Source organism: Thamnophis elegans, chromosome 12 (genome assembly GCF_009769535.1).
Source record: "Thamnophis elegans isolate rThaEle1 chromosome 12, rThaEle1.pri, whole genome shotgun sequence".
Lineage (NCBI taxonomy): Eukaryota > Metazoa > Chordata > Lepidosauria > Squamata > Colubridae > Thamnophis > Thamnophis elegans.
Genome location: NC_045552.1, coordinates 41,111,542 through 41,123,461, shown reverse-complemented (window position 1 = coordinate 41,123,461; position 11,920 = coordinate 41,111,542). Strand labels below are relative to the sequence as shown.

Genomic DNA, 11,920 nt, shown 5'->3' with positions numbered 1-11,920 from the left:
GGGTTGGACTAGAAGACCTTCAAGGTCCCTTCCAAGTCTGCTATTCTATTGTATTAAAAAAAAATACACCTCACTCTCAACTCCATGTGGTTCTGCTTCATGATTAAACCATCTTTCCAATCAGCCTCTATTTTGCCTCCAGTGCCTTTTTCCCGGTTTGGAGCTGAACCAGATGGATATTTCTTCCCACACAGCATGGCCACCCCGGGAAAACTGCTTACTCAGGATCAGTCCAGAGTATGTCAGTTGCTGTCCATAATCCTGTAGGAAATGGATCCATCAGCCGGTTTGGGAGAAGGTAGCTTCTGCTATTCAGGTAACCTTAACCCAAGATTAACAAGCCACCCTTCTGAGCTGACACAGCTGAGACCAGGTTAGAATTTCACATGATGGCCTGTGACCAGAAAGGGGGGTTTGCAAGACAGGAAACTTTGAGCTAGAGTAAAGTAACATTAGGGTGGGAATAGAACTCATTCCATTGTAAAGTTTTCAAGCTGCTCAACTGGTTTTCTTGGAGTTTTAGTCAAGGCTTTGAAATTATTGGCTATCCCAGAATCATCACAACAATGGAAGCCACACTGTTTATCAGACATGAATACAATCAAGCAAGTCCAGAGGTATTTCACGAGAAGAGTCCTCCACTCCTCTACTCATAACAGAATCCCTTATGCCACCAGGCTCGAAATGTTGGGTTTGGACAACCTAGAACTACGTCGACTAAGGTCTGACTTAAGCGTAGTACACAAAATTGTCTGCTACAACGTCCTACCTGTCAACGACTACTCCAGCTTCAACCACAATAATACACAGGCAAACAATTGATACAAACTCAAGGTAAACTGCTCCAAACTCAATTGCAGAAAATACGCCTTCAGCAACAGAGTGGTCAACACCTGGAATGCTCTACCCGACTCCACTGTTACAGCCTCAAACCTCCACAGCTTCAATCTCAAACTGTCTACCGTGGACCTCACCCCATTCCTAAGAGATCCATAAAGAGGGCCTGCATACTGTAAATGCACCAGCGTGCCTACCATCCCTGTCCTTCTGTCCCCATCTATTTGTACTCATTTCCTTTGTTCATGTCCATGTTTATACTTATTCCTGCTATGTCGTACATGTTTGACAAACTAAATAAATACAAATCAAAGGGAAGGCTGACACCAAAGCCTACAAACAATACAGATTTTTCCCCTCCCATCCTTCCCAGGAGGAGGCCTGGGTATCAAACTCATTTGGTGGGGCATTTGCGTGGGAAGAGACAGGCGTCTATCTCGGTTTGGGCCATAATTGAAAATGAGGACGGGGATGGGGACTGGGCCGGTAGGGCAGAGCGCCTGATTTCTGCTGCCAGATCTTTTCCAAAGCAGACGGTAGCGATGGTGGTCAGAGGCGGAGGCGCTTCTCTTCGGGGCTCTACGGTACGGCGGCGGCTGCCGCGGCTGCCAGCAGTGATGAGTCAGACGGTTCGCTGCTGCCATCATCCCCTCGCCTGCATCTCCATCTTTAGAGCATCTTTAGAGCATCTTCGGGAGGCCGGTGGCGGCAAAGGTGCCCGTTGACTCGCTTGACGCGGGGAAGGGGGTCGTGGGAAGCAGCCCCGAGAGCCGCCTGGCCCGCCGCTCCCCAACCTGCCCGCCCCGCTCGCGGGCCCGAAGACCTTGACGCGCAAAAAAAGGCAGCGGTCCTCGCTCAGCGCCTCCGGCGGAGCATGCTTCCCGCCCCCCGGACCGCCTTCCGACGCGCGTCGCGGCCCGGGACTCGGCGACAGCGGCTCAGCGGCGTCTCGCCGAGGCTCCGGCCGGCCGGGCAGCCTTGCTGAGAGCGCCTTGGCTCCCCCCACCTCCCGCGCGGGTTGCGAGTGGGCAGCAGCTTCGCGGGAAGGGCTGCGGGGCTGAACGTGGGAACCCCCACTCCCCCTCCAGGCAGAGGGGAGGACAGCATCCCTGGGGCAGCCAGACCCCCCCTCTCTCGGCCGGGCTTCCCCTCGAAGCTCGCCCGCTTGGAGCGCCCAAGACCCCGTCCTTCCCCCGCGAGAATCTGGGAGAAGCAGGCGCCCCCCCTCCCAGGCGAAGGAAGGCCGCCCAGAGCACTAGCAGCCTCCCGGGTTGGGCCCGGGTCTGACCGCCCCCGCTTGGCTCCTCCGCGCCGGCCGCCCCCCGAGCCGCCCCTGCAGGAGCGGCAGCCGCGAAGGCTCTCCCCCCGCCCGTCCCCGAGGGACGATGGAGGCCATTTGGCTCTACCAGTTCCGCCTGATCGTCATTGGGGACTCGACGGTGGGCAAGTCCTGCCTCATCCGCCGCTTCACCGAAGGCCGCTTCGCCCAGGTCTCCGACCCCACCGTGGGCGTGGATTTCTTCTCGCGCCTGGTGGAGATCGAGCCCGGCAAACGGATCAAGCTGCAGATCTGGGACACCGCCGGCCAGGAGAGGTTCAGGTGAGCAGGGATGGGAGGCATGGCGGCCTTGGTCCAGGGTCGGCCCTTGGGGGGGGGGGAGGTGCTGCGTGTGTGGGGTTCCCTTGGCTTAAAGGGAGAGGCCGAAGGAAGGAGGGAAGACCCCACTGGGCCGGGTCTTGCCCTGGGGGAGGGGCATCTTTATTGAGTCGGTAGGGAGTTGGATGCTCTTTGATCAGATTTAATCCCCCCCACCTCCAAGACAAAATCTGTGGCAGGAAGCAGCAATATATGGCTTCACAGTGCTTTTATAGCCCTCTCTAAGCGGTTTATAGAGTCAGCCTGTTTTCCCCAACAATAGGGGTCCTCATTTTACCCACCTCAGAAGAATGGAAGGCTGAGTCAACCTTGAGCCGGTGAGATTTGAACTGCCAAAATCAGCAGAAGCAGCTTGCAGTACTGCATTCTAACCACTGCACCACCTCCGCAATCTTACCTGTTTTCCAAGAAAGGAGTCTCTCCCACCATGTAGAGAAGGGTCTCCAGACTGGAGAGGGGGGAGAGTCCAAACTGTGTCCCTCTTTTCTTAAGGTTTTGATGCAGCTAGTTCTCAAGACAAGCTTGTTCCTGTCCCTTGTCTTCTCCTTCTTGTTTGGGGGGCCTCATCAACAGTTTGGGAATCCAAGTTCTAGCCACCATGGACTTCACTTACAGAGGCCATGGTTAAAGGGTTGCATTAGAACTGGGCAGACCCAGGTTCAGATCCAGCCTCAGTCCTGGAAACTCTTTGGGTGACCTTAGGTCAGTCGTTTTCTCAGCCTAACCTACCTTCCAGGAAAGTTGTGTGAATGAAAAAGAAAAACCTGCCCTGAATTCTAGGTAAAGAAAGATCCCCTCGCACATCTGTGCTAGTCCTTCCCGACTCTAGGGGGAAGTGCTCATCTCCGTTTCAAAGCCGAAGAGCCAATGCTGTCTGAAGGTGTCTCTGTGGTCATGTGGCCAGCATGACTAAATGCCGAAAGCACACAGAACGCTGTGACCTTCCCACCAAAGGTGTTTCCTATTTTTCTACTTGCATTTTTACGTGCTTTCGAACTGCTAAGTTGGCAGAAGCTGAGACAAGTAACAGGAGCTCACTCCATAACGCGGTGCTAGGGATTTGAACCGCCGAACTGCTGGCCTTTCTGATCGACAAGCTCAGCGTCCTATCCACTGTGTCCCAATCCAGCCTAAAACCTGGAATTTCCTGTGGGAATCTCTACCATGTACTAATCAGACTGAATTCTATCTAATTTCAGAACCCAGACAATATCAACCAGCTGCTACCAGCTACTGAAACAGCTGTGTATTTTTAGATAATAGCTGAAATGCACATTTTTAACATCAAGCTGTATTTTTTGCTTTTACTGATGTTCTACCATGTTGGGGTTACCAGTTGTAAATATATATGTATATATATTTTCAAACAAAGAGCAAGACGGTCATATTGATTGGACTCGACCAAAAATATGTGGATAGAAAAATGTAAACAGAAATGTAAACAGATAAGGGAGAAAAGATTCAGATGTCAGCATTAGGGATTTGAATCGCCAAACTGCTGACCTTCTGATTGACAAGTCTTAGCCACTGAGCCACCACATCCCTCTGCCCTGAATTCTAAAAATAGGGGGGGAAAGTGGAAAGTAAATGCACAAATTCAAACTAAATCTTCCCAAGGTGAAGGTGCCATGATTCCTCCATCAAGAGCTCCATGCCCAAAGCCTTGTCGTTGTTTTTGTGCCAGACAGGTAATGCTTAATATTCTTGGGTCACAAAGCTAGAGATACCAGAAGGGAAATGATGGATGCCGCCTCTTCTAGCGATATTTTCTCCCATGGAGAAAACTCTTCTGTTTTTAGCCCTATCTTCTAGGGAGGACATGCTGCCTTCTCTTGGCTCCATCTTGAAAACCAAAAAGCAGAGAAGAAAGGTGGAGGAAAGTGCCAGCCTTCATTCAAGATATGACTTCAAATTTGGCTCTCTAGGCATTTGACGTGCAATTGAGAAATTTACTTGTCTGGCAGAAGGCTCATGTTGTTGTTGATAGTTGCAAAGTTGTGTCCGACACATCGCAACCCCGTGGACAACATTCCTTCAGGCCTTCCTGTCCTCTACCATCCTCTGGAGTCCATTTTAGCTCACGCTGACTGCTTCCGTGGCCTGCGGAACTGGCAGCAGAGTCGGACAGCGAGGAGGTTGAGGAGGAACATGGAGTCTGGGGAAGACTTGGACAAGGGCTCTGCAAGCTAATTGGCAATTAAGTCTTTGGCAATGTTTCAAGGAAGATAAAGGTGGGTGCTTATCAGCCTTATCTCGAAGGACTTTGGCAGACTACTGTAGGACTCTTTACAGCTCTGCTGGCTGGAGAATTCTGGTAGTTGAAGTCCACAAGTCTTAAAAGTTGCTAAGTTTGAAGACCTCTGCCTTAAATTCTGAAGAACTGGTACAGACGACTCCTGTCTCTTTCAGAAGCCAGCAAGATAGAGATAGCCCCATGGATCTATGTCATGGTGGCCCATTTATCAGAAAAACTGACCTGTGCTTTCTCTTCAGTTTCAATGCTATCGAAAAGAGGTCACAAGATGAAGATGCTTGAGGCATGGGTGATATTCATTGCTTTATTCTGGCCCTGGAGAACACTCGAATGGATGAGCAAGGAGGCTGAAATTCAGACTTCCTGTCCCGCAGCAGCTGACATCTTACACAAGGGAGGGATATTTACCTGAGCTACATGACGCGATCCAGTTATCCACTGTTTCTGTTCTGATCCAGGCTTCCTTACAAAACAAGAAGCAAAGTCTTGGTCCCGGCAAAACCTCTTTTACTTACACGACTGTGAATTCCTTTCATTCACAGTCAGCAAGGCTTAGCAAACAGTCTTTCAGAGGAATGTTTATCCACATGAACCTTATCTCGCTTGGAGAGCTGCCAGATAACCAGTTTCCAAACGCAAGGCAAGGCAACACTTGGCACAGAGTCTCTTATAGTAATAAACAGAACTTTCCACTCTTGAAACCACTGAAGGAATGAATTGCTTGGTGCAAAAGCCCACTCCCTGTTTGCTCCTCTTTTGTTTCCTATGGGAGGGGCCAATCACCTCCAAGGTGTGGCTTTACTCCCAAGTCAACCCTGCTTTCTTAGTTGTTCTTGTCTTCTGGCAGCTCTGCGCATGCGCACACTGGGAACAGGCTCCAGCTGTTCTTCTGCCTTGCTGCTGTCCAGCTCCCTCTCTGCCTCTGATGCAGAGCCTTGTATGAGCTTTCCTCAACCCCAGGACTGGCCCATGTTCCTCACCAACCTCCCCACTGTCCAAACTCTGCTGCCAGGTGTGCTGGCCACTGGCAGGCTGCAACAGTTTCTCCTCCTGGGACTTGTCATTGGTTCTTAGGGTTTTCATGACTGCTCCCTTTTGACTTAACAGCCCCACTCCCAATAACATGCTAACCTACAAAACAGTAGGGCACTCCTGAATCTGTCTAGGAGGATTGAGGAGAGGCAACAAAGGGTTTGTGTGTATTCCATGAAGACAGAATGGTGCTAAGAATGGACCTTCTATCCCTGGTCAGTTCAAGATGCCACCAAATAGAGGAGATGGTATCTTCGCATATCAGCCAGAGTGAATCAGAAGCATGTTAGTGTCTGCAAGATCCAAAGAAAATCCTTCAACTGAAGAAGACAGAGGGTTGGTAGCCTGTCTACAGAACAGGAAACCTAAAGAGATGAGTTATTATAGGCTCCATCCTCAGCAGGAAGCCCAGGGAACACTCTCGTCCAGATGTTCAGCAAGAAATCCATTGGCAAAAGGATGCTTGGTTGGTGGTTGGCTGGACTACAGCAATAGGCATGACATTTGAAGTCCCATTAATGGTCTTTTGTAGAGCAATCACCTGGACAGAGCTATTCATGTTCAGAGACATATTTGCCTCCACAAACACAATCTGAACATCTGGTGCCATTGTCTATGGAGGTTCTCAGCCATTCAGGTCATGGTTATCCCAAAGGTACCTTTTCAATAAAGTCCTGAACTTTGTTAGGAAAAACAAAATCCTTAGGAAAGGACTAAGTCCTAAAAACAAAGTTCTAAGGAACAAAGTTCTTAGGAAATACAATGTCCAGTTGCCTTTTTGAAAAAGCGCCTTTGGGATATGGTGCCATTTACTGACCCTACCTAGGAAATCTAACCTACTTTATACCTTTCTTATCAGCTAAACTTTTCAGTTCAACCAAGAATGGTGGTAGAACTGCGGCACAGCAATAGGACCTTCCATGAACCTTTCATGAGAACAATTTGATGTATAGAGTTGGAAAGTAATATCGAAAGCAAAGAAAATGTGCAAACTTGAGAAGAAAGGAAGGAAATATGGATTTAACTTTTACAATCTTGGAAGGAAAGAATTCAAGGTTTCCTTGTTTGACATCCACAACATGAATGTTATGAAAGAGCTATGTTGCAGAATGGAGGATACAAATTTGTGCCTGACTAATCCTAGTCTATCTTGATAACTGGATTCACATCAACCTAGGTCAAAATGTGGGCATTCTTTTTTTGTTTCTGATTTAAGTTGTTTTGAGTCCAACTGTTTTGATTTATAGCTAAAAGATTAGCTATAAATATAGCCTGCTAAAAGATTCAGCCATGTCATGGATTTATTACAATTATGATTCACTGTGATGCATGAACCCAGTTACAGAGGGGTTCAACATTCTAAGCCACAATGTGCTCATCGTGTTCTGGGACCCCAGCCATTGTGGCTACACAATGGCTTAAGTAAAACTTTAAACCATTCTGGCTGTATTAAGATCAGACTGAACAGCAGGCAAATCAACTACATGTTGCCTAGCATGTGTGAATTCTGCTGGGTGGTTAATTCAAAATGTTCCATGCTCTCAGGCAAAGTATTACATATAGCAGCCAATACCTACTAATATTGTGTTCTCTTAACTTATTCTGACTGGGTCGCAGTGGCTCAGTGGCTAAGCCGCTGAGCTTGTCGATGAGAAGTTTGGCAGTTTGAATCCCTAGCACCGCATAATGGTGTGAGCTCCCAATACTTGTCCCAGCTTCTGCCAACCTAGCAGTTCGAAAGCACATAAAAAAGCAAGTAGAAAAAGAGAAACCACCTTTGGTAGGGGAAAGTAACAGCGTTCTATGCGTCTTCGGCGTTTAGTCATGCTGGCCACATGACCACGGAGACGTTTTTCAGACAGTGCTGGCTCTTCGGCATTGAAACGGAGATGAGCACTGCCCACTAGTGTCGGGAATGACCAGCACATATGTGCGAGGGGCTCCTTTACCTGTGTGTCTATACTTACAAACATCAGAATCATGCAAGCCATTCTATGGAAGCAAATGTAAGACTTTGAGGGTACAGGACAGGAAGAGTATTGGCAGCTTGGTCCCAAGGGTGCTTTTTCAAGTAGAAAAAGAGGAACCACCTTTGGTAGGGGAAAGTAACAGCGTTCTGTACACCTTCGGCATTTAGTCATGCCAGTCACATGACCACAGAGATGTCTGCGGACAGCGCTGGCTCTTGGGCTTTCAAACAGAAATGAGCACCACCCCCTAGAGTCGGGAATGACTAGCACGCATGTGCTAGGGGAACCTTTACCTGTACCTTATTCTGGTAGGATCATGTCCAATCAGGAACCTTGTTTTGCTGACCACAATAACTTGATTTAGACACTGTGCTCTGAAAACAGATTGTGTTTATCACAGTGTGTGAAACTTGTCATGAATGGGTGGCAAGGTAGTCCTCGACTTATGACCACAATGGAGACCAGAATTTCTTGATTTCTGTTGTTAAGCAAGGTGGTTGTTGAGTCATGCCCAATTTTACAGCCTCTTTGCCATTCAGTCATTGCAGTTATCAAGCACATCCAGCTTTTCCCTTTGACTTTGCTTGGAAGCCAGCTGAGGAGGTCATAAGTGGTGATCATATGATCCCAGGATGTTGCAACCCAGAGGTTCGCATTCAGCAGGTTCTGACCAGTTCTGGAGAACCGATAGCGGAACTTTTGAGTAGTTCAGAGAACCGGTAAATCCCACTTCTGGCTGGCCCTGCCCCATCTATTCTCTGCCTCCCGAGTCCCAGCTGATCAGCAGGAAATAGGGATTTTGCAGTAACCTTCCCCTGGAGTGGGGAGGGAATGGAGATTTTACAGTATCCTTCCCCTGGAGTGGGAAGGGAATGGGAATTTTGCAGTATCCTTCCCCTGGAGTGGGGAGGGAATGGGGATTTTGCAGTATCCTTCCCCTACCATGCCAACCAAGCCACGCCCATCAAGCTAAGCCACACCCACAGAACCGGTAGTAAACATTTTTGAATCCCACCATTGTTGCAACCATTGTAAATACATGCCCGATGCCAAGCAACCAAATTGGGGTCGTGACTGTGGAGCTATGTTGGTTGCAAGTATAGGATTGCTGCTAAGTCACATTTTTTCAGTGTCATGATAACTTTGAAAGCTTGATAAAGGTTGTAAGTCGAGGACTATCCTATAATGCCCTTGTAGAAACTGTTCTTCAAAACAGTGCATTCTCTCTGCGATAGTCTTTGAAATGCAGCATTAATCAGTTAAATGAGCACCAACTGGTTGGATTTGTGCAACATGCTAAACCCATGATGGTGAACCTATGGCACGTGTGGCCAATGTGGCACGTGAAGCTACGTTGCCCGTCACGCACAGCCTTGCCTGTCTTTCAGATTTCTGGGGCGCAGGCATGTGCAATGATCAGCTATGCTTTGCCCACCTGGCAGTGCAGAAAACCGGTCTGTGCATGCACCCTGGCCAGCTGATTGTCAGGTGCACATGCACCCCAGAACTCAGAGGTTTGGCTTTCCTGGAGTGTGGCCCTGATGAGCACGAGTGACGTTTCCACACAACACCATCACAGTGCTAAACCATGCATGCAATTTATATAAACTGGAATGGCTGAGTTTACTCAGCATAGTAAGCCAGGGCTTGTATAACCAGCTTGTTGAACAAGCCACGGTTGATCTCTATACACAATATAAACCACAAATCATTTTATTGCCATAGTGGCTGGGCCCGAACCTCACGTTAAGCCCAGAGGAATCTGGCTTGGATTCTATTCATACAGGAAGCCATCTTTTGGATCGATTTGTATCTATACCCACGAGGTGAGAAATAGCTATGATTTGGTGCTTGCATTTTAATTCCCTTGGATGACCTTTCCTCCTCTCTTGGGTCTTTGCTCTCTTCCAGATCCATTACGCGAGCCTACTATAGAAATTCTGTCGGTGGCCTGCTCCTCTTTGACATTACCAACCGGAGGTCCTTCCAGAATGTCCATGAGTGGCTGGAGGAGACCAAGGCCCATGTCCAGCCTTATCAGATTGTCTTTGTTTTAGTGGGCCACAAGTGCGACCTGGACACGCAGCGGCAAGTCACCCGACATGAGGCCGAGAAACTGGCCCTCGCCTACGACATGAAGTACATTGAGACCTCGGCACGGGATGCCATTAACGTGGAGAAGGCCTTCACTGACCTGACTCGAGACATCTATGAACTCGTGAAAAGGGGGGAGATAAGCATCCAGGAGGGCTGGGAAGGGGTCAAGAGCGGCTTTGTGCCCAACGTGGTGCATTCTTCGGAAGAAGTGGTGAAGTCAGATAGGAGGTGCCTGTGCTAACCGGGAAGTCCCCCCCCCCAAATGCGAGGAGGAAGGAGGCTGACTCTTGAGTAGCCCCAACCGGTTCCATTCTACTCCACAAACTTGGTGGGAAGGCAGAGAAGGTGCAGTTCCCGAGGCAAAGCACCGGCGCTTGGACTGCTGGAGGACAAAAGCCACGAGGAGACTATAAACCCCCCACCATGTACGAATCAATCCAGATGCATGTTAATGTGGTAGAGATAAGGCCAGAGGAGTCTGGAAAAACGGGGTAGGGATAGTCACCATCAATGGGTTTTATGTACCCTGGTTTAAATAGATTCATCTCTCATTGCTTTTTGCTTTTCTTCTTTTTTCTTCTTTTCTTTTTCTTTTGAAGCCATAGTCCAAGTCGCCTACAATTAGGAAGCGTGTTTAGAACAGGAACAAGGGAAAGAGAGAAAAATCATGGCTTCTCCAGAAATCATCTGCTTGCTACCTTTTAATGATCACCATGGCTGAAAGAATAATGATAATAAAAGGCTTGCTGCAATAGAAATTAAACAAGTTAAAACATTGCGGAGCCACTAAAATTGAAGCCAGAAGATGACCCTTACTTTATTACTTCCAATGTTGATGTTTCAAAAGCTTCCGGGAATTTGATAGTTCAGGTTCCACCATTAATCTGGAAAGAACTCACCAGTTGAATGGGTAAGCTTAATATTTATTGGTTCTTTCTTCAAAAGCCTAAGGGTACACCGTGCTTCCCTTCCCCCTATTTTTCTCCAGAAAAGCAGCCCCAGAAAGGAAGTTGATGAGTGGTCAAAGTCATCCATGGTTGAGGGGCACCTGAAAGACCCTGGGTGTCCCCAGTCCTAGCCCAGCACTTCAACCATTACAGTACCCATCCTGATTCTCAATCCTGAAAGGATTCCCAAGAGACTTTCTAACTGAGTTCTACGAGTCAGGTGTGCAATGCTTTCCATTTAAATTAATGTTAGAATTACACAGTGATGAGTATAACCTATGTATTTAATGATTCCCTCTCCCTGTCACTTAAACCATGTCCAGTTTGAAGAAATCTTTCAGTTCTTGCTGGGTCTTTCATCCAAGATCTGAAGGAATTGGCATCTCAGTTGTTAGATTTCTGCAAGAAGAGGTAACCCTATTGATTTATTACTAATAATGGTTATTAAAATACATGATTGCATTTATATTCTATCTTTTCTCGGGGAGTCCCAGTACACTTATGTGGGTTCTCTTTCCCAATACCACAAATAGCAATAGCACTTAGCAATAGCACTTAGACTTATACACTGCACTGTGTGTACCCTTCTCTGGCAAATTATTGTGAGTGCAACTGATGCTGATTCAAACTGAAGAATCTTTTTGCATAATTAGCAATAGCAATACACTTATATACCGCTTCAGTGTTTTACAGCCCTTTCTAAGCGGTTTACAGAGTCAGCCTCTTGCCCTCAACAATCTGGGTCCTTATTTTACCCACCTTGGAAGGCTGAGTCAACCTTGAGCCTGGTGAGATTCGAACTGCCAAATTGCAGGCAGCTGGCAGTCAGCAGAAGTAGCCTGCAGTACTGCACTCTAACCACTGCACCACCATGGCTCAAACCTTTGAAGTAGATTGGTGCTGGGAAGTTAACTGGCCCAAAGTCTCACAGCGAGACGCTGATCACCCCATGATCACCTCATTAGATCACCCTGATCTAAGTCCAGTTCATTATCCACCACATTGCTTAATGAAATGTTGAAGGTTGCTTGGACCACTTGGAAAGTTGCATTCCTATAATAAGCGATAGGAAGAGGGGGGGGGGTGATGTGTGTGTGTGAGAGGGGAGAGGGTACAATTTAATCCA

The 11,920-nt window shown here is 47.9% G+C and overlaps 1 protein-coding gene across 1 annotated transcript; it reads left to right on the top strand.

Moving 5' to 3' along the window:
• Nucleotides 1–1,501: 1,501 nt before the first annotated feature.
• RAB39B (RAB39B, member RAS oncogene family) lies at nt 1,502–11,494 on the top strand. Its single transcript, XM_032227144.1, has 2 exons — nt 1,502–2,437; nt 9,662–11,494. The coding sequence occupies exons 1-2, from the start codon at nt 2,223–2,225 to the stop codon at nt 10,086–10,088; spliced, it is 642 nt and encodes a 213-aa protein (XP_032083035.1). The 5' UTR covers nt 1,502–2,222; the 3' UTR covers nt 10,089–11,494.
• Nucleotides 11,495–11,920: the final 426 nt, after the last annotated feature.

Bases quoted from the DNA above. Each gene is read 5' to 3' on its own strand.
- RAB39B (XM_032227144.1), top strand. From the start codon at position 2,223: ATGGAGGCCATTTGGCTCTACCAGTTCCGCCTGATCGTCATTGGGGAC. The intron at 2,438-9,661 runs GTGAGCAGGGAT...GCTCTCTTCCAG, and splicing joins GCCGGCCAGGAGAGGTTCAG to ATCCATTACGCGAGCCTACT.